General features: G+C 42.4%; 1 protein-coding gene across 1 annotated transcript in view; it reads right to left on the bottom strand.

Annotated features, from left to right (window-relative positions):
• Window positions 1–22,469, bottom strand: part of fam49bb (family with sequence similarity 49 member Bb) — a 45,164-nt gene that overhangs the window by 9,409 nt on the left and 13,286 nt on the right. Inside the window, exons 2-6 of the mRNA XM_050056561.1 lie at window positions 21,962–22,053; window positions 9,416–9,498; window positions 8,174–8,295; window positions 6,108–6,213; window positions 733–872 (exon numbers count right to left, since the gene is read on the bottom strand). Coding sequence (XP_049912518.1) covers window positions 733–872; window positions 6,108–6,213; window positions 8,174–8,295; window positions 9,416–9,488 — 441 coding nt within the window. The 5' untranslated portion in view covers window positions 9,489–9,498; window positions 21,962–22,053. The remainder of the gene's footprint in view (window positions 1–732; window positions 873–6,107; window positions 6,214–8,173; window positions 8,296–9,415; window positions 9,499–21,961; window positions 22,054–22,469) is intronic.

The raw sequence follows: 22,469 nt of genomic DNA, 5'->3' as shown, positions 1-22,469 counted from the left end.
GCACGCCGCACAGACACTTTAACTAGGTCAGAAGCTCGTGTATGGGTGTGAAAGATTGATGAATAGGCCTGGCATGCCACCTTGCCCCCCCCCACCTTCATGTTTTTATCTTGCCAGCCTGGGTAGTGGGCACTAATTGGGACGTCGCAGCAAATCGCCTCGGGGTGTCGGGGTGTGTTTTTTTTGTTAAGTTTTTTTGTATCTGCGGAGCGAGGGGTGAAGGGGAACCAGTTCACTCACTGTCTACCCAGATGAGTGCTCACACAATTATGTTGACAATGGGCATTCGACCGACACCCGTGCTTGATTCCTGGTGTTTTATGGTTGCCGACAAGCAATTTGTGTTTTAATTCAAGTTCTTGAAGTTTATCATTTATAAAAACCTGCCACATTATGCAGAACTCCACTCAGAACGACAACAATTTGCAGACCTCCTCTCCCTGCTGTAACCCTTATTAGCCATTTCACTGACATCCACTGTATTATAAACAGCCAAGCAGTATCAGGATTCTAATTAAATGCTAATCACGCGCTCACTGGCTGCAGTTTGAAATTGCACAGAGTGAAAAATCAATTCAGGGGCATCAGCAGCTTGTAGGGCAACTCAGATGTCTGGCTTGTATCACAGGAGAAAAGTGCAGAGTTTATATCAACATGTAAAAGGTGAGTTCAGGGCTTTAAAAAGCAGAAACTGACACTCAGGATACGTTGGAGAAAAGAGACGGGTCGTACTTTAAGCTCATCAAAGCGCAGTGTGAAGTGCAGGATCTCGGCGAACTGCTTGGCCAGCGCCTGCTCCCGCTCCAGGTGCTGAGTGGGGTCGTCGTAAGTCTCGCTGGTCAGAGCTCGCAGGAGGCTGTGCAGCGCCGCCTCTGTGAGGAAAAACAAGAGATAAGGGTGTTAGAGCTGCAGCACTGTCAGAGGGCGGCCACAGAAACATCAGCCTTTTTGTGTAAAATATATATGGTCTGAGCTTTTATTCATGACCCTGATGAAGGTGTTGAACCTTGAGACAGCAGCTGATGTGTGTTAAGTCTTTCAGGTCGTCAGTGAGTGCTGCTGAATAATGTTTCACACTCAGGTTTTTGTCATTCAAGCACCCAGTGAGCAGCTGAAGTATCAGCTCGACATGCAGAGATGCAAAGGTCAAAAGAGTGAAGAAGTACTGCATATAGCACAAATAAGTGATGAATATTAAGATGTAATATGCATAACAGTCAGTAAATCAATTGAAAAATATTGTCGGGCATCAATTAATCAGCAGATTATTTACTCAATTAACTGACTGATTCTTAGACTGTGAGATGTCAAAAAATAATGAAATACAGCCCAAGGTGATGTCTTCAAATGTCTTTTTTTGTCCAAACAACAACCCAAAAACAAAGAGGGCCTACTATTATAAATGAAAGAGTCGTTTCAGCTTTATAAAAATTAATCAACAACCTAAATGACAAATACTTTAAGTCATCATGTCAAACATCTGCTGGTTGCAGCTTCTCAGATGTGAGAACTTTGTAGCTTCCCTCCGTTTTATATTATCGTAAACTGAATGGTTGCAGTTTATTGGACAAAACAAGCAAATTAGAGACAGCTCCGGGGGCTCTGCCAGGAGCTGTCTGAAGGCTTAAATGATAATCGGTTCATTAGAAGAATAACTGACTAATTAATTGATAATAAAAGTGATCCATTGCAGCACAAATTCATAATAAATAGGTATAAAATGCAGCCCCTACAGGATATCACTATCACAACCAATCCCCATGAATTCTATGCGACCTTGGAATTTTGTCCAATCACTGCAACTTTTTCACAAATCAGACCAATCGTCGTTGTTTGCTGTGAGTTTGCCAATCATAGCAGTCCCCCGCATAATATCAAACTCACTTCCTTGTTGTTTAGACACACACACACATGTGCCACACAAATGTCTCACATTTACACACAAAAATTACTGCTAAAAACTGTGCATCACAATGTGCTGATGTGCTGCATGAAAGCAAGGGTACACTGTTTTGCACCATGTACAACTTTATGGTGAAACACAAATGAAAGTCGACACTTTTCTACCGCAAAAAACATGCGCTGAATGATTGAAATGCGTTGACAACAGATGATGATTTTATCATGACAGAGAAGCATCCAAATCTATTGCACAAGCTGAAAGATTCAAAGTGAGTTAGATTAAGTATGTGTGCTAACTGGAAACGTTAGTGTAATATAAATCACAAGCTGTGGGGTTTTATTCTCACTGGAACAAGCTGCCTTTGATTTTTTTTTTAAATAAATTATACACACATACAAAAATTTTTTTTTTTTTACAATTTTTTCAATTTTCACTTGGTCTCACAGTTTCATCACAAAAAAAGTAGTGCAGTATTTTAGAAAAGCCATAAATCAGGAATTTCACGCTGCAACAGTTCCCCCCAAATAAGCCTGTGAAATCCTTGAGGGACTGCATGTTAAATGCATCTGTCAATATTGTAGTCAGTGTGTTCGACTTATGGTGCATCACACCAGTTAATCTTATCTTTACGAATCAGATTTGCTGTGTATCCATATACATTTAAGGTCAACTTGTGACACCATAAATTCAGAAGGAAAAAACTCCCTCCAAAAACTGTTGTAGAGACGAATGAAAAGCATGAGAGGAGGTACCCTTCTTCTACATGTATGCTGGATGAGGCCAAAGTACAGCTCTTAAAGTGGATCATAACACAGTGAGATATGTGAACAGCGTACTGTGTCAGCCAGCTGAAGCATCCTGATTAGGACAGAGACAGATAATGGGGCAGCGGTGGTGTGCCAGTGCCAGTCTGAGGGGGGGCAGAGGGAGGGTTTTGGGGGGGCCGAGAGGCTTTCCTGCTCAGATGCAGATGAGACATGGGACTAATTATCTCATTGGCATGAAATGGGGGGGGTGGGGAACGGGATTTCATTCAAGCAGGATTACACTCATTGTTTTGACAGTAAGTAAATACAAAGCCTGTGCCATGCCTTGACATAGCATACCCACAGACCCATAATTAAGCATGCACGAGAAGCACCGGCAGGGAAATGAGGAAAAGATTAAGTGAAGTGCGATGAACAACTTCCACACAAGTAATTTTATTAGGCAAACATGTCTTGTTCAAACACGGTTTAAAAAAAGAGAAAACATAGAAAACCTTTAAAGCCCAGAGGGAATTTTTATTAATAGATGCAGACAGTGTTCAGAATTCAGTCTAGACGCTGAGGAGAGGCTTCAATAATGACATAACCCAGACGAGCTCCACATCTGATGCAATGAGGCTGCGTGGAACCAAATGAGCGCTTTAGATAGATTTATTCAAAGTGTACTTTATAATTCTTGTTGATTACACATGACGATGTCAACATGACCAAGAGAAGGGCAGATTCAGACAGTGGACCACTTAAGATGATCGTAGGGGGACTTTCAGGAGACGGACACAGCGCTGGCAGTGCAGTAAATTGAGCACGTTTGCCGTTCAGTAATGACTCCCATCTGCTTGGGCCAGCGTTTGCAGCGAAGCGGCTGATTAAAAATGGCCTTAGTGGTGCAGTTTTTTTTTTTACCCCCCTCCTCTACGTCCCAGTCAAAACAGAAGTTAAGATGGAGCTGCTTTCAGGCCTTCAGAAATGAGCCACTCTAGTATGTCGGGAAGTCGGTGGAGGGCAGGGCAGGGGGGGAGATGTCTGATCTCATCAGGTCACGGCAGAGCAGGCGAGCAGAATGCGGGCACGTAGGCGCTTTACTCGCCGAGAGGGGAGGGTCAGAGCATGGCGGGACTTTAGTCTGGTCAACAATGTCTGACAGACCCAGCTGACACTGAATCAGATCTGTTTCTCTTGGGAACAGTAAAAACCTGTAATTATGATAACCAGTTATCGGTCTGTAGCTAAAGATGTATATTGTCCTGACAACAATGTTAAATTTGGGTGTCAATGCTAGAACTAATAGCTGGAGCAGGAGAAAACTGTCCCTTGCATAACTTACTTTCATTCATCAAGCAAAAATGTCAAATATTTACAGATTTCAGCCTCTCAAATGTGAGAATTTTGCTGCTTTATATTGGTGTAAAGTGAATATTTTCAGGATTTGGATTGTTCGTCTGAAAGAACAGCAACATAAATATATCTTAACTGATCAAATCTGTCACTTAATTTCAAACGCAAAGCTAATTAACCGACTAGGCTTTTTCAGCTATAAACCATGAGTCATAAACCACAGACAGACACTCACACGAACTGATGTAATGTGTTAAGTGTTTATAATGACCTTGTCTATATGTTTGTTTCACTAACTGCATGTCTGTTTTTATTATGACTGAGTTATCAGAGTTAAATGGGCTGAAGACAAATTTCCACGCTAGCAGACAACAAAGGTTTTTTCTATTCTCTTCTAAAAACATATAAAACAAACAACTACTGCACTTGCAGAACTGACAATTTTTCTGCTATACTCAGTTTTATTTTGCTGTAAAGTGAATATTTTTGTCAGAAAAAATAAGAAATGAAGATGACTGACTGTAGCGACTGACAGATCAAGCAATATGAAGATGTCACCTTGAAATCTGGGTAGTTTTGTAGCTTGGATATTTATATTGTTCTTTCAGCAATGCTAAATTTAAGTCAAGTTTACATGCAGTAAATTGAGAAGAAGAAATACTTAATATCCCTTCATTTCATATGCAAAGCTAATTAACTGACCAAGCTTTTCAGCTCTACAAAATTAAACAACTAATGTATTTACATAACTGATTATTCACGCAAGTCAGTTCACTGTTGGTTGGACAAAATAGGCAATATGAAGACATCACATTGATTCTAAGAAGGTCTGTAGGTAGAAAATTTGTATTTTTACTGTCAGAAATGTTGCAATTAAGTCAAGTTTTGGTGTCAGAGCATGAACTAGTAGTTTATCAGGCATAAAAGGGAAACATTTACAGGTTCCAGCTTCTCAAATGTGACACTTTTGAAGTTGTTTTCCATTTTATTTTGCTGTAAAATCAATACTGACTATTTTGACAGACAAAACAAGCAATAGGAGGATAAAATCTTGGATTTTAGGTAGTTTTGAAGCTATAAAATACACAAAGTTCTATCAGCAATGTTAAATTCAAGTCAAAATGTGTGTGTCACTGCCAGAACTATTAGCTGGAGCGGGAGAAATCTGTCCCCTCACTTCAAATGCAAAGCTACTTGCATAATCTCCCCTCCATAATATCGCTCATCCTTGGTAGTGGTGCTCTTTAGATCCACCAGCCTGTAGTAAAGGACTTTCAGCTTCATGCATATCAGGCAGGACAGCCGGCTGCAGAGGCCATCACAGCCCCTGAAGCCTAAAGTCAAGGCAGTGAAATAGAGCAGCAGCCGAGGCTGGGAGGTGGCCTACTTCGTTACATAACAGCCATCGCCGGGCTTCTGCCGCCCACTGCTCCCATTGACTACCTTCTCGACCGCAACTGGGATTACGGGGTTGAGGACGTCAAGGCATGGCGGGCTCCACAGCCCACCCCCTTCAGCCTCGGGGTCATAAGAAGATCAGGGAGCAGTAAGCTTGCTCCCCCTTCCCCCATGTATCCATGCTAATTAAACAACCTATAGCCCCATCCCACACAGAGGTCAGTGCACAACGCAACGCAAGCAGCATGTTGAGAAATGCACGGCTGTGGGGGTTTTCAAAGCATGTTTATATAAGTCTGGGGTGCATATTGTCTGTGTGTGTGTGTGCGTGTGTGTGTGTTGCATGTCTGTTGACTTTTGCAGCTCAGCAGTCAATAATGCAGATGCACATGCAAACAATTAAGGTCATATATGGAGGTTGTGTCTATGTAGTACCACTTTAAAAGACCTTTTACATGAAGGTCGTCTGCTTTCGTCCTTCATGGTATCACGTCTGGCGCTAAAATGATAAACTGCACTGAAACTGTTGACAGCTGAAATGATTGCACATTGGGATTTTGCAGTGCCCGTGTCACAGAAATCTTACAGGACACCTGAGCTTGTCCCACTTGAGACAGTGAATCTGAGTCTGAGAATCACTCATGTAACTCTTCCTGGCCTCCATAATGAAGGTTCCTGTAGACATTGGACAGACAGAAACGTACCTAATCTCTGGGAGAACTGATAGAACTTCTTCAGCTTCCCCACTAAGGGAACCACAGCCGCCCACGCCTGCTCCTGTAACGCCTCATCGTTTGGATTCTGGATTGCCTGGAAATTCAAACACCAAAAAAAAACATTAGTCTATATGTTACAGTGGATAACAGTTTGTAAAAGTTCAACACAAGTTAAGGCACCTCTAACTGTGTAAAGAGACACCTATCCAGGGGAACACCATGAATTTTATGCATCAAAGTTTACACGTCTTAGAGAGTATGACTCCATATGTTGCATCAAGAAAATCCAGGGTTGTGAGGTCACAAAGAGGTGAGCTCACCAGACCTCTGCAGCCACTACTCATCTCCTTTTGAGGCTAACAGCTCAGGGTTACATTAGCTGCCACAAGCATAACATATGTGAACCTAAAGCCCCTTTTAAACTAGCTGTTCAAGGCACAAATATTACACCGTTACTCCACCTCGCCGTTCTTAATAAGAGGTACAAATGGGGGACAGAGTTGTCTCCTCTCTAAGCCAGCAGCGGAGGTAGTAAGAGCACCAAATCAATGTGTAAAAGGGACAGCCAGCAGGAAGGGACAGGTCTAACATTTTGACGACGTGTTATGTGTCTGCCCCACCACAGGGAGATTTAAAAAGCAGCAGTTAGCAGTCAGTTACCCAAAGAACAGCTACTGAAAATGAGCTCCATGCTACCTAAAATCAAACACATGGGTGTCATTATGCCACCCTTGTTTGGTTCTATGTATAAAGCAAAGGTGGCATAAAGGAGGGACTTTGTGTAAAAAGGACTTCAGAGACAAAACTGCCTGCAGTAAGTGGCATTGTGGGTAATGTATTGGGTAAAGATTTTATAAGGAAATAAAAAGGCCAATATCTTTGGTTCTGCTGCATCATTTTTTTAACTGTCTATTGTGAGTCCGATGATGTCGTAGGAGGACTCTTTTAAAAAGAGAATATTCTTCTCTTTCAGCTAAATGAGATGAAACCAAATTTTCACTCTGCGCTCCTGAGCTCACCCTGAAAGTTTTATAATCTGCTGATTTTTGAAGCTAAAAGGAAATTCAACTGCACCCTGCTGAACACAAAACTACTATTGTTCACTCTTGGTCTGCATTAAACCAAAAATGGGATGCCAATAGTACACAGTGCAAAAAATAAAAATGTCTCTAGTGTCGGGCTTTATTCATATGTCGGAGCTTATAAACAGACTGAGACAAGAAGTAAGTCTCTTGCAATAGTTTTTTAAAACAGAAAAACCCTACATATCCTGTCAACAACAAAAGTCCTCCAGGCCTCTAGAGGGAGCAATACTATAAGTGAAACTGCTTGATTTTTGACCTGAGAGAGAGACCAGACCAGGGAGTGTGTTTGTTTTTGAAGTATTAAGAAAAGTGGAGTACAGGGGTGACATAAAAAGTTACGTATTCTTTTTTTACATTTGATTTTAGTCCAGATGTACGTAGATAGCGTTAGCATCACACTATCATTAGAGCTCCCCCTAGAGGCCTGAAAATTTTCAGTTGCGTTGATGAGATACGCTTTGTTATTTTTGTTGAATTTATTTTCATGGTTTGTGTGTTTTTGATTTGCATTGTTTCTGTACTTGTGGCATGTTTGCCTTTAATATTTGTTTTGGCTTTCGGCAGCAAGTTTTTTTTATGTGCAGCACATTTCCATTGCTGTGTTTGTTTTGGATTTTCATATGTGTTTTTGAATTGGCATCGTGTCTGAAGCTGCAGTACGTTTCTCCTAATGGAAATGATTTGGGCTGTTGGAGCATGTTTGCTCTTGTAGACCACCCTAGGTTTGGGGAAGAGGGCACATGCAACAAGTATAAATAATGTAACACATGATGCACATTATTGAAGACAAAGAATCATAACAAAATCAGATCCAGATACAGGTAACACCTACACTCCTCTTAAGCTCTAAATAAAGACACTTAAACTGTCCCTACAAACTAATGCAGAAACCCTTACACGCCTTGTCAACACAGCAGTCTGCCCTAACCCAGCAACAGCTCTGTGTCAGTCTGTCAGTCGGAGGTGTACCTCTCTGATCTGCTGCCCTGCTCCTTTGTACGCCTGCAGCTCGTCCAGGATCCCCTTAGCGTCCTTCAGCACCACGTCCACCTGCTCCCACACCTCTCGCTCTGCGTCTGTGGGCTGGGCATCTGCAAGGAGAGAAACAAGGTCATCGGGGCCAATTGGGAGCCACTGGGCTCAAAATACAGTAAAAGGCAGCTCTAGGAACTTCATCAAATCCTCCAATATGATAGAAAGTCTAATATGCAACTTCCAATTATGCAAATGAAAGTTCACTGAAATAATCTCATCTTTCCACCGCTTCCCGTTTAAGTTTTGACGCCGCCCACTTTCCTGGCTGAGAGGAGGAAAATGGAACAAGATAAGAGAAGACAAATGAAAAGGGTTATACACACACACACTCTGTGTAACAACTGTGGGAGTAGAGATGGTTCAGACTTTTTTTTTTTGGAGAGAAGTGGCAATGAAGAACACGAAGAACACTATGAACCTTTTCCACCACCTGAAGCAAGAACACCTTGCCAAGTGTGATGTCTGTAAACTCCTGCTGCCCTGCAGAACAAACACCTATAACACAGCTCATATTGGCAGCTGCAGCAGTCTTTTTATTGTATAAGGTATTTTTTATTTTGCATTGTAATTTATTGTGCATTATTCATTTAAAAACCATCATTTATACATTTGGTGTGAGCCTCTGTGAGGTCTGATATCAGGGTGTAACATTGCATTCTTAAAAATGTGCTTACAATGCAGAGAAATTTAGAGAAAATTCTACAATATTGAGTATTGCATGAACGTATGTGTCGGATATGTAATTGTGATATTCTTTTAATATAAAAATCACCTAGAAACAGTGAGCTTCATGAGGCATTGTTTCTTCTAAAGGTATGACTGAGTCTCTGGGTTTGCCAAGTGTGAGAACAGTACAGCGCAGGATCAAGCCGTGTTGAGGGGCCTTAGGCTACGCAGCAGCTGAACTTCACTGCTTTATATTTGGGGAGGGGGCTCTGCTGCAACTCTGCTGCCTGATTGATATTCTCCACACATGCCAGCATGGAAGAGGCAGGTTGATGGGAAGTGCAGAAGCTCGAGTGGTAGATTTGATTCTTTTTGCCGCTGGGAAGAACTTAGCGTAAAAGATAAGTCGGGGTGAATAGACTTAAGAGTTTCAGAGTTGATAATGTTATGGTAAGATATTCATGTGATCGATATCAGGAGAGGGAGCAATTACTTAAAAAAGAAACTCACTTTCAAAATCGAGGAAAAAATTGGGCTCCTGTTCCAGATCTGTGCAAGTCAAAACTTTCAGTAGGTTCCCCATGTTACGATACCTGTTGAGGAGAAGAGAGAGAAGTCAGTAAATGAAGGACCGCAGCAGAAAAAAGTGAGCAGGTGGTGAAACACTGCTGTATCCATGACACCTCACTCCTGCTCTGCTTCACTGCTCTGGTGCCTGCGTGAACTCGGTGGTGCCCCAGATGTGCCCACTGCTCGCATACACCAGCGTTCCCCTTGGACTTCCCTCCCATGTGTGTTTCCTGTGCCCAGGCTCTCGCCAAACCAGATGTCAGACCAGAAAGTCCCCCAAAATAACAAAAAATCTGTTTGTTTTTCTGCTTTGTTAAGTTTCTTCCCAGCAATTGTGAGCATTTACAGGCTATGCAAAGTAATCCATTTCAAGAGCCACCGCAGGGAAATCAAATATAATCACATCTATACACATAACAGGACACATCCCATTAAACTTTTATAAAGGAAGCTGCCGTACAGAAACACAAAGAGCCCCATTTATGACCATTTTCAGTTTGTTTGTGAATTAGACCTTCTATGATATGAAATTCACTCAGAGTCAGGTAGTGCAATGCAGTGTCTTTGTGATAGGAGCTGAAACATGACATCAATATTTAACATGCTACCAGCACATACAGCACATGCGGCACAGTGACTTACATCTGTTGTGAGAGCACAGTGCGTCTGTACAGTACTGTATACGTCATCATCATCATAGTACGCATATGAATTCTGTTTGGTCATGTTGGACAACAATTGATTCTGGAGAAATGAAAGTGCAACTAATTACTGATTATGAAGCTGAAATGGTCGACAAACAAGGAATTTAAAGACTTTGTGCTCTGGGAAAATTATAATGAACACCTTTCATTAGTTTGTAGACGGAACTAGTGGTTAATTGTGAAAACTAGAATTACCCCCTTGCAGCTGTATGCCTCCAACAACCAGTCAAGCTGCAGCTACAGTTTACACCCATGTCTGTCCAGACTCATATGTAGGCATGACAGTTAACAATGCTTCAAATACAGATGTTGCTGCAAAGAAGCCACGAATTCCAAAACATGGATCTTCACACATCTTCCTCTGGCAGCACAGAAGATCTATACAATCAGCACAATTTTAAGGTGGACACCCAAGATTCAGCGTCACCAATTCTGCATTTAACCAACTGTCTCCCCTTCTGTTCCTCAGATATGACAGTGAGTAATGGCCAGAGAACATTATGAGGTCACAGTGAAGGTGACCTTTGATCGTTTGGAAATGAAATGTGATTGCTTTATTATTCTATTTTATTAGACAATTGTGGGAAATGTTATCATAATTAGTGTATGAATTCTTAAGTTTTCTGAGGTCACAGTGACCTTTAACCACTAAAATCTAATCAGTTCATTCTTCAGTCTAAGTGGACATCCGTGCTAAATTCGAGAAAATTCCCTCAAGGCATTCCTGAAATATCATGTCGGACAACCTAAAAACATAATGCCTCCGGCCACAGCTGTCATAAAAATCAGCAGATTAATCGATAATGAAAATAACTGTCAGTTGCAGCCAGGACTGAATAATGTCTACATCATTTTAGCAATATATATACAGTGTATAATAATTACTGTTGGGGTTTTTTGGTCTAAAAATGTCAAAAACAAATAAAAGAAATGCCTATCAACATTTTCCAATCTTAGGGTGACAAGCAGTACAAAACCAAGATATTCACTATACAGCAATTAAATACAAACAGAGAAAAGCAACACATATTCACACTACAGATTGAAACCAGCTAATGTTTCCCTCTTTGGATTGATGAATGCTATTCACTGATTATCAAAATCGACTGATCATTTCAGCAATAGATATGCATGTGTAGGAAGAAGACATTATCCTGCACTGAAACCAAAGCAGACCTTAAACTGCTTTGCACTTGAACAACATCGTGCACTCACACACAGCACCTTAACTAAAGGGATACTTCTACCCCAAAATGACCATGTGTTTATCAATTATTCGCCCCATATTGTGTTGAATTTGTGAAGAAAAAATTGTTAACTTGCATACCTTTGGTTAAACAAAGAATCCAAAACCAGAGAAAATTCTTGATGAACTGAAGTCATAGGGGCCACATTAAACAACCACAGAACTATGTCGAAACATCAGTTTACCAACTCTCACACAATTCATGCAGTATAAACCAAGTTTCATTTATCCAGTCGTAATTTCAGCACTTCCCAAACAGACAGCCATTTCCTAAAAATGAAACTTATCTATGCTCTCTTCAAAGCCAGACTCCTCTGACAAAAACAGTAATTTTACCTCACTGAACACAGAAGCTGCTGGTCTACCGCTACTTTGATCAGTAGTTTGTTTATGTTATTGTGTGACTTTAAACACAATTTTTTTAATAGAGTCTGGCTTCGAAGAGAACACAGATTAAGATGGATCCCTATGACCTCAATTCATCAAGAACTTTATTATTTGGATTCTTGGTTTGATGTCGAGGCATGTGAGAAAAACATTTTTCTTCATCAATTCAGTGTAACAAGTAGTGTGTAGTTGATACACACGATCATTTGGGGGGTTAAGTATTCCTCTTACACAGCGCACTCCTTCCTGACAGACTTTAACACCTTTTATTTCACTTCTTCACACTTGATGATCACACATGATCTTTACCGATAGTGACCCAACAAATGTGCCATATACTTGTTGTAAATGAGACTTTGACTTCCAGGCAACTTGCAGGTTAAAGAAGAGGATGAGTGAGGAAAAAGGGAAGATCAGTGTGTCCAAGGTCTGGCAGCCCTACACTGACATTGCTGTCACACCCATACCTTACCTGCTGAGGCACACACATCACTGATACACACATTTACTGTATATCCATACTCAACGCACACCTCAGCTGTGATGTGTGCAATGAGAAGTGACAGCCCTGCATAGCTCTCTGCTCGGGTGTTCCTCACTCCTAGAAAGCACCGAGCCGATCTCTCTCAGAAGCAAAGGTCAACTGACATATGACAAGTCAGAGATCTGTGGCAGTTCGTAGAGAGAAACAGCGACGGGCTCCATCAATGCAGACAGATTCAACCCTTGGTGACAGAGCAGAGATGGACAGGGTGTACTTCAAGAGGGCGGGAGGAGAGTCGACGCATAATAATGACGAGGTTAAACTTCGGCAGGCGGGTGTCATCTGAGATGAGTGACAGGTGAAGAGCTGAAGTGACTGAGTGAGGGGCCGGCGGTGACAGAGTAAATCATGCCAACACAGGTAATGCTGGGAGACAGGGAGGTGCTGTGACAGAGCAAGGTACACACTCAGCAGTCGGGAGCAGGGGGTTAGATGGAGCAGGTTTTAAAATGCATGAGATGCACCATCAGGGGGGTGAGGTTAGGGGGGGTGACATGTCTTGTGACTTGAAAATCTAGCAGTGGGTCATGTCCTTACTCTGACAGAGAAAATATTAGTGATGAGTGGCCAATTTTTATACGACTGTTGAGTTTGAGTACACAAAGATTTTTATAAAACCACCTTCCTTGTAACGAGGTGCTTCATCGACACTGTCTATTAATAGATGTTAAAGGAGCATGCAGCGCTTTTGACATGTTAATGCTTCCTCTGGTTCTCACAGAACACAGATTGACTATGAGTGACTACTTCTGACTAGAGCTGGAACAATGAATTCAGCGGCAAACAGTTAATCTGCAACTATTTTGATGATCAATTAATTTCTAAGTTAAGTACATTTTTTAAGCAAAAAGGCCCAAAATTCTATTGTTTGTTTGCTAAATGTAAATATTTGCCGATTCTCTTAGTCTTCTATGACAGTAAACTGAATATCTCCAAGTTTTGGACTTTCGTTCTGCAAAAAAAGACATTTAAAGATGTCACGCTGGATTAGTGCTGGGCATTTTATGGATTTCTCAAGGTATATTGATGTATTTTCAAACAAGATATAGGATGACAAGATACTGTTTATATCAAGATAGGTTAATATTGCGGTACATAAATGCATTTATATCATGTATACTGCTTTTTGATTAATATCACCCAGCCCTAACTTGACTAGGAAATTGGGAAGGTTATTTTATAGATTAAATGACTAATTTATGAACTGAAAAGTGAGTCAGCAGATTAATCGATAATTAAACCTACTGTTGGATGCAGCCCTATTTTTGACTTTTGGGCTGATGCAGCCCTATTTTTGACTTTTTGAAAATTCGCTCCATTTATCCTGAAACAGCTGGCAACCAGCACCACTTTTTCAAACTCTGTGTGAACTGTGTTTATTTTTATTTACTTCGAAAGCCACTTTATCAACTGTTAGTCACTCAGGCTACCCAGTGACCACCTGCAAGGACCCACCTGCCCTGTCCAGCCTCGTCTTCTTACCCTCCACTAATGTGACCTGAATGTCTAACTGTGCCAGCGCTGGCACCTCACTGGCTGTCGGACAGCAGCACCTGATCCAGCCTCAGAAGGGATGAGAGCTGTCACTGACCTCACCCTGCTGGATGATGTGGGCACTGCCCATCATTGCCGGGGCATCCTCTGGTCCTCTACCGCCACCTTTCAGCAGCTCGCAGGCTGAGGCCGACCGACCGGCTGGCTGGCAGAGCTGCCAGGGCTCGCAGTGTTTCAACGCAAGCACTGGCAGCCTCGCAGGCCCAGCGCTGCTCCCTTGTGCTGCTTGAAATGAGGTCATTTTAAGGACGGGGATTTGCGTGGCTGCATTTCAAAGTCCAGCAGAGAATCTTCAAGTGTACCAGAAAAAGAGCTGTTCATACATTTTACAGCTTTTAATATCCGGCTCTTCCACTTAATTTTCATCCTGAGAAGCACTTACAGATTACAAAAACATGCAACTCATATGCACTTCTTACTGAATAATGACAACCCTTCCTTTATAGATAAATTCAAAACATGATGTGTTAGTAGCTGAGTAACTGGTTGCTTAGCGATAGCGTAGTAAGAGAGAAGTGAGAGGATGAAGTGCTGGCCGAGAGTACACAGATACTGTATCAGAGGGAGATTGAGGAATTGAAGCCCCCCCCTCTCTCAGTGGCTGTAGTAGTACCCAGTAGTGCTGGCATGTCCGGGGCACCACAGAGAGCCCGACGACAGCCTTGTTGTTGTTTTGAACCCCCCCACTGAGCCATCGCGTGCTCGCAGTGAGGGAGGGAGGGCTGCTTCTAAGGCCAGGGGCAGAATCTGACAAGCAGGAGCCCGCGCAGCTCTCCTATTGGCTGAGCTGATCTACCCAACAGCTCACTGTATCCATGGAGTCAAAAAAAATTTGGTGCCATTGAAAACATTGCAGCAGCCAATCAGAGGCGAGCTCCGGGTGAGGAGCGAGTACAGTAGTAGTAGGACTTGAAAGCACATGAATATATTAATACAGATGAGGTAATGCGCCAAAAACAGCGGATTAGTCGAGGAGTGAAGTCAACTGGAAATGGGGAAATATTTAATTCCACTATTTAGCACTTAGTGATTCAATGTGATTTGATTTTTTTTTCTGTGCAGCTCAGCAAATTCACATTATCATTCATTTTTAAAATGAAAATATACTGCAAAATTAAACCATACACTGATGAGTTTGAACACATTATTATATTCTGATTGCAGCTGAATGTGATGATACATTTGTCACTTTGTAACAGTAAAATCACCAATAAAATGATAAAATGTTAGATTTACAGAGGCAAAAAAAATTGCAAATATTTGCAGATAGGTGCAGATGGTGCAGTGAGGTTGAAGCTTATTTTGGTAAAGACACCAAAACAGTGCCACGCCCATGCAGCAGCCTGACCTCTGGATGGCACTGCCTGTGCCTCCCCTTCAACAAGGAGGGCACAGCTGAAACCGAGCACTGCGGCAACGTCCTACAAAAACGGCTCGGGGGCTGATGGCTGGCTAATGTAAGGGAGGGATAGTTGCTGACATTCCACTACTCGGCTGCAGCATGAGGATCCACGTGCCCTGCTGCTTTACTATGGAAGAAAAACAACGCCCTCCCCTCCCCAACTGGGCGCAGACACAGTGCGGAGCGTCACGTGGGCCCCGCCGTGGAGAGGCTGAGAGCTTGCCTGGGGTGTGGAGGGGGGGGATGGGGAGAGGCAGCAGGGTGTATGTGTGTTTATGTCTGAGATTATGTGGGTCCAGAAAGGAAAATGCATGTCTCATTTTTGTCTATATGTGATGTTTAAATAAAATAATACATGTAGGTAAGGGCGTGTACTGAATATTATTGCGTGTGTGTAAGGGGAGGGATTGTGAGGCATCACACTGCAGCAGAGGCGGGCAGAGCTAGGCAGCTTTAAACTTGACCTAGATTCCCCGGGTGACACGCCACATCGCATTAGCCCACTCGGCCAGACCTGGACCCGCCGGAGCTCGCTGACACTGGCCCGATTCGACAGGCAGAAAATGGGGGAGCACTTCCCAAATGGGGCTGGCATGCGCCCCCCCACCCCACCCTATACCGCCCCTGCTCCTCCTCCCACCTTCCCCCCACTCCACATCTCCTCACCCCAGACCATCTCCTGCCAATCCTACACAGCTGACTAAAAATGGCTTAGGGGGCACATGGTGATGAGGAAAGAAGGGGGGGGGTTGCCATTTGTTTGTTTATGGGGGTGAACTCGATTACTTCGTAGCCACGCCCCTGTATTGTTGCAAACATCAGCTAATGCCCCCCTCACCCAGATTCTGGCAAATCAAAACAAACCTCACAGGATGACTAAATCATTACAACCGACTGTGATACATGAGGTGACATCCAGTATCAGCTGTCTCATCTAACTCCCGCAACCACACAGGCTGCTAAAAATATTCCCTCGCTAAAAACAACTCCTGCAACCGTGATGAACCCGATCGGCACACATGGAAACGAACACGCAAAACCGGCAGTTTGTCCAGAGAGGCAGATCAGAGGAGGATGAAAGTGGGAGCGCCTCATCCTCAGCTTAGCCCCTCTCTTTGGACAGCACCTGATGAAAGTTGGAAACCATGGCAACAGGCACATACACAAGAGTCAGCTAAAACGCTGGTTCCATTGAACTGGAGCTCTATGAAGAGGCTCTCAGCGCTGCTCTTCAGTCACAGCAATACAACACTTTTTACCATCAAAACACACACACACATACACACACATGCTGACAGCTCGTCCTGATGTTAATTTCACATCAATGCATTTAACTGGAAAAAGGGCAGCTAGCAAGCATCAACACCACAGGGGCCTTATATGATCATCCCAAGTGAAGATGCTGCTCCATTTCTAAAATAGCCTGGATATATTTTGTGACAGATACATCTAAAGAGTCCTGTAAAACCAGATCATGGTGTTTGTAAGAACTCTACCCCAATTTCACCACTTTGATTTTCTGCTCCATCCGCTGAACATCTGCCTCTGAAGGAAGCCCTCCCCACCCTGCCCTTGAGAGTCCTCTGACTCCTTCCTAGGATGTGTTGGGAAATCATTAAGGGGGGCATATTGACTCACTGTCGTCGGTCTAAGCAGCACCTCCCTCGGGGCAGCTGCCTCCTAAACCTATTCAAACACAGAACTCCCATTCTTCTGCTAAAATAGCCCTGAAACCATCATTACTCGAGTGACCTTCTGACTGACTCACTGACGTCACTGCGTCCTTAAATCTCACTCAGAGTGTTGACAGAGTGAGATTTAAAAGGATGAGCATTCAGACTTACATAAGTGGTTGCTGAGCAAAATTAAAGCCTGATTTAAATTGAAGAAATACAGCAGAGCATCATCTTGAATGCTTTTTTTTTCCTGCACAGTGTTACCCTAACAGGATTTTGGGTGGGGCACAGTGGAGGTTTTTGGATGGATGATGAGTGTCAGATTGAGGAGTACCAGAATCTTCATTCAGTAAGAGAGGAGTGCCATCTGGAGGATGCGAACCACTATGCACGAGGAGTGAATGGTGAGGAAGACCACTCCCAAACCTTTTTCCCATCACATGCAAGCTTCAGGAAAGCTTTGTCTAAATTGCATAAATGCAAACGAGAGCAATTACAGTGAAATGACTTGTTGAGAAGAATCTTGCTGCAGAATTTATTAGAATTATTTGCAAAATAAAATGAATTTCTAACTCAAGTCGTCAGGTCAGTTTTGCGGGATGGGAAGCAGCACTGATGCCTGATGTAAGAGCACCATCCAGTGTTCACATGCAGCCATTTCAGGGTAAAACGCACAAAGTTAAAATAACATTTCTGCAGACTAAATGTCCATGCCATGTTTCATCCTGATCTGCCAGACATTAAGGCTTCCCAACATGTCTGCAGAGGAATGGCAGCAGCCTGACCTGCTCCTTAAGGGAACCTGGGCAGGAAGTTACAGTGTCAGCCCTCCAGTGGCATAAATAATAGATAACCAAGGAGAAGCTGGGAGCTTTTAGCTGATATAACAAGCCACTCTACATATTACACTCACTCAGACATATCGTCTCAAATTACCTGCTCAGCGGGTGAGGTCAAGAGGGGCCGGGCGTCTTCCATATGCTGAGTCAAGAGTGGAGCAACTGATATTTCCACACTATTAAAGCATGCCTTCGAAATTGATGGGCCAAGCTTTTTGTTGTGCATTTAATGGCATACTTGCTGATATGCCAAAAACCAAATAACAGATAGAGCAGTGAGTTGGGGAATCCCATTTTAGAGCTGTAATTCTTACAAAATTAAAAAAAAAAAAAAAATCTATCTGTGTACAAGCCACCATCTCCACAGGTATAGCATTACTAGACTTCACCAGCTGGGGGCACTATTGACCCAGTTATGATCATAGCAACAGGCAAGCCAAGAAAAGCTTCACCTCAGGCTACTGCACCACACCTCCCCCTGGCTTAGCGAGGCTAATCCATCCTGTATACATTCACACAAAACTCGGCCTGCTGCATTAGCTCAGCTCCATTCTCCACTTATAATGCAACATGTCTGCTGCACCCCTGTACTGCCACAGGGTTGTGTACTGCGTGCTAACTAAAATAGCTCTGCCATTCAGGCTATTTCAGTGAATGGATTTGAATCTCACTACAGCACCACGGTAGCTCAGCATTAGCCTACACACACACAAACACACACACACACACACACGCACACAGACCACAGACCTCTTCTGGGGATACACTGACTTAGTGATCCTATATATGTACCACCTGAGGCTTAGCTGTCAAACCGGCACAGAATTCCAGCACCAGAGCTTAGCCAATCGAATGATAGCTGTGTGTCATGGTAACAATCTCCAAGGAGACACGGAGGAAAATACAACAGGGATGGGCAGACATGCAAGCAGGGGAGAAATGAAAAAAAAAGACAATCTGAGAGCAAAAAATAATAATAGTTCCTTTTGAGGTGAGCAGGAAATATGAGTAAAACCCTGCTTAAAAAACAGAAAACCTGCTCTAAAATGAGTCTAAAACCACTACACACCAACACCACAGAGTAACCAACTATTAAATGAAACAAAAAATATGTCAAACATAATTGGCGAGTGGCGAGTCTCATGTCAGAGCTGCCAGCTTGTCGTGTGAGTGGTGACCCTGTGCCCTGTAGTTACATAAACACTCTGGCCTTGAGGGGGGGGGGGGGGGGGGGGGGGTAGGAAGCTGGGAGCACCTACATTACTCAACTCCTTTTTATGGCCCACAATGCACTTCATTTCCTGAGCAAGCATTACACATACACCCACAGAATGGCACATTAACACTATAATAGGTATACCACAGGCGTTCTTACATAATGACATGTCTACTTTGTATCAGTGCACCCAACTACAGCTCGGAAAGTGGTTTTTGTTCATGTTTGAACCTCAGATAAGGTGATGATTTCCACTTAAGTTGTAATTTTATCTACGTGGGTGATTCATGAGGAGTTAAACTAGGTGAGTGTGCTTCTTCTTCTTCCTCCACATGATAACCTAAAGCAAGTTGGGAGAGTCTGTCTTGAAGCTGAAAGGATTTCTACAGCTTTTAAGATGATTTTTAAGTGAGTGTTCCAATTTCCCCTTCATTATTTTTTCTTCCGAGTGTGGGAGTTCAAGAGACACACAAGGGGCATTTCTGGCAAGGTTTGATTCTCCACCGGCTGGGGCACAATGTCCATAGAGAGCCATGTGATGTTGTATTCAAACTGAGGCCGACAGTGTCCTAGTTACATGTTTTTCCCCTAAAAAATCTGACCTGACCTGTATCTATTTTTGTAGTCAGTCTGAAAACTGAAGGAGCTGTATTTTCTGAGGTCTGGGGTAAAGGTATATGAGGTGCGAAATTAGAGTGCAAGCCATTTAACATGCAACTTGCATTTGGACATTTCCACCAACAGTTGTGTGATTTTTCCCTCCTACCTATATTGAGCCCACATTACATGGAAAACAACACCAGTGGAAAGAAAACAAGGTAACTGACTCAACTGCCATTTAGAGAAATGCCTCTATTCATTCAAAGCCCATCACTATGCACCATGACCCAAATTGCTTTGAAACAAAGGGAGAAATGCAGGCGCACAAACAAGCCTGCCGTAGAGTATTTTCGGTTGTTATTCTCAACAACCTGTTTTTCAGACGTTGCAGTTGATTCAAATTAGGATCAGATAGGAGTTATGTCCTTGAGCAGATATAAATAGACATGTAAACAAATAACAGCCGATATGTAGATGGTTATCTGGAGTGGAAAAGGAAAGCTTACAGTATGAAAATAGTTCAAATGGTCAAACTTTGCATTGATGAACAGAATACAGACATGCAGCTTGTGGAGTTGGAATTAGAGGATAGGTTGACATTCTTTTCAAGTCTTAGAACAATACCAACATGCTGGTATGTGCATTGAAAGAATTATCAGTCACTGAAATTTCTCTTTATCATATTGACTAGACGAACAACTCAATGTACATGTAAAGATGTAAATATTGCTGTAAGGGTAACGTAGGTAGTTTTCAACCTGGACCCTATTTTCAGAAGTTTTGGTGTCTAACTGACTAATGGGAACAACAATACCTAAAACTGGTTTAGTACTGAGCACTAGTGCTGTAGCTGGCAGCTGTGAAACAGGCTGCAATGTAAAGTCTCAGGGCATGTTTGCACATCAATTTATGCCCACTACAAGTGCTTGTTTTTGCCACTGACAGGCTCAGATTGTTATTCTGAGTGTCTGACAACAGTATGGAAAGGATCCCTACAGAGACAGACTTCTCTGTTCAAGCGTAAGATCCTTTTTGTTAGTCAAATACAGCCCTGAAACCACCATCACCAAACCCACCAGACTCCATTTAAAAATACAGTAATTCTAGAGTGTACAAAGTCAGTATATATTCACATTTATCCAGGTGAGTTAAGTGCTTATATTAACCAAACCTGAGATGGTGAATATCGAAACAGAGGAAAGAGGAACCAAAACAGTTCTTGTAAGCTTTATTCTGTTTCGGTCAACTCTAAATGAAGTGTGTTTTACAATGATAAAACTACTATTAATTTAAATGGAGTAAGGTTTGGAGATAGCGATTGCAGGGCTGTTTCTGGTTAAACAAAAGGGATCTTAAGCCAAAAACACACCAAGCAGCTTCAAAGTGCAGCTTGCCCCAATAATCAAATGTTTCTGTGGATGAGAGGTATGTTCATGTTTCAGGAAGGAGGAAATTCTTTTATAACATTTGTCAACTTGTCAGAGGAGTCACAGGGCTATGTTAACTGACCGGCTGCAGGTATTCTCTGGCCACAGTTCACAGCTTAAAGATAAAAATGTTCCCAACTTTTAGTTTGGCTGCACTTTGCCACAGTATCAAACAGCCGTAGCTCGGAACGGCCGCCAAAGATTTCCACACACATTTCATGGCAGCTCACCGCAAGCCGCAATACACCATTCCTTGGTGTGTTTTCAGCGTTACCCTTCAACAGAAAGGTCTATCTCTGTAGGAATCCTCTCCATAATGTTGTCTTTGACTTAGAATAACAGTCTGAGCCTGTCAGTGGCAAAAACAAGCACTTTTAGTGGATGTAAATTGACGGTGCAAACATGTCTCAAGTAGTTAAATTACTGCCTGTTTCACTGGTGTGGTATTGAGGCCTCTCGGTCAATACTAGACCAATGCTGTTGTTCCCATTAGTCACACTAAAACATGGGAAAATAGGGACCAGGTTGAAAAATACTAAAGTTCCCCTTTGAGACACTCTTGAAACAAGCTAGAGTTGAAACAATTAGTCCATAAATCGATTAGCTAATCATTAGAAAATAAAAAGCAACAATTTTAATATATGAGTAATTGTTTTTTCAGTCAATAGCTGGTTGTAGCTTCTCAGGTGTGAGTGTCCTATGTTGTCCTATGTTACAGTAAATCAAATATCTTCAGATTTTGGACATTTTTCACCGTTTTCTGACACTAAAGCCCAAACAAATAACTGAAACTTGATAATGAAAACAATAATTAGTTGCGGCCTGATATGACTCCTTTAAAAGCAAGCCTTCTCCAATCTCCAAAAAGTATGACTTGCTACAAGGACTTACCAGCAGTGGAGCTGTGCAACTGTCAGTCAGGAGCAGGGAGGCCCAGCCTGGCAGGTGGCCCCGGGTCACAGTCCTCCACCAGAGGTCAGCCTCTGAAACACAGGTCAACAGTAACACATCAGATGCAATACAACTAGAATTAACGCTTGTATGCCTCCGCGTACCAGTTAAATTTCTCTTACAGTTTACATGTATGTCTGTGAAAACATGGATGCTTCACACATATTATCAGCCCAGACGAACATAAGATCTAAACAAGCACAGTTTCAAGGTAGGCATCAAAGATTAGTTTTACCAATTAAGCATCAGATCAAATGTCTCCCCTTCTGTCACAGTGATATGACGTAGAGTCGTGGCCAGAAAAGTGCTTTATGCAGAATATTATGATGTCACAGTGAATCTGACCTTTGACTTTTTGGATATAAAATGTTATCACTTCATAATTTTATCCTATTAGACATGTGTGTGAAGTTTTGTCATAATTAGTACAAGAATTCTTGAGTTGAGG

This window comes from Epinephelus moara, chromosome 11 (genome assembly GCF_006386435.1).
Source record: "Epinephelus moara isolate mb chromosome 11, YSFRI_EMoa_1.0, whole genome shotgun sequence".
Classification (NCBI taxonomy): Eukaryota; Metazoa; Chordata; class Actinopteri; order Perciformes; family Serranidae; genus Epinephelus; species Epinephelus moara.
This window is presented reverse-complemented; position numbering and strand designations above follow the sequence as displayed.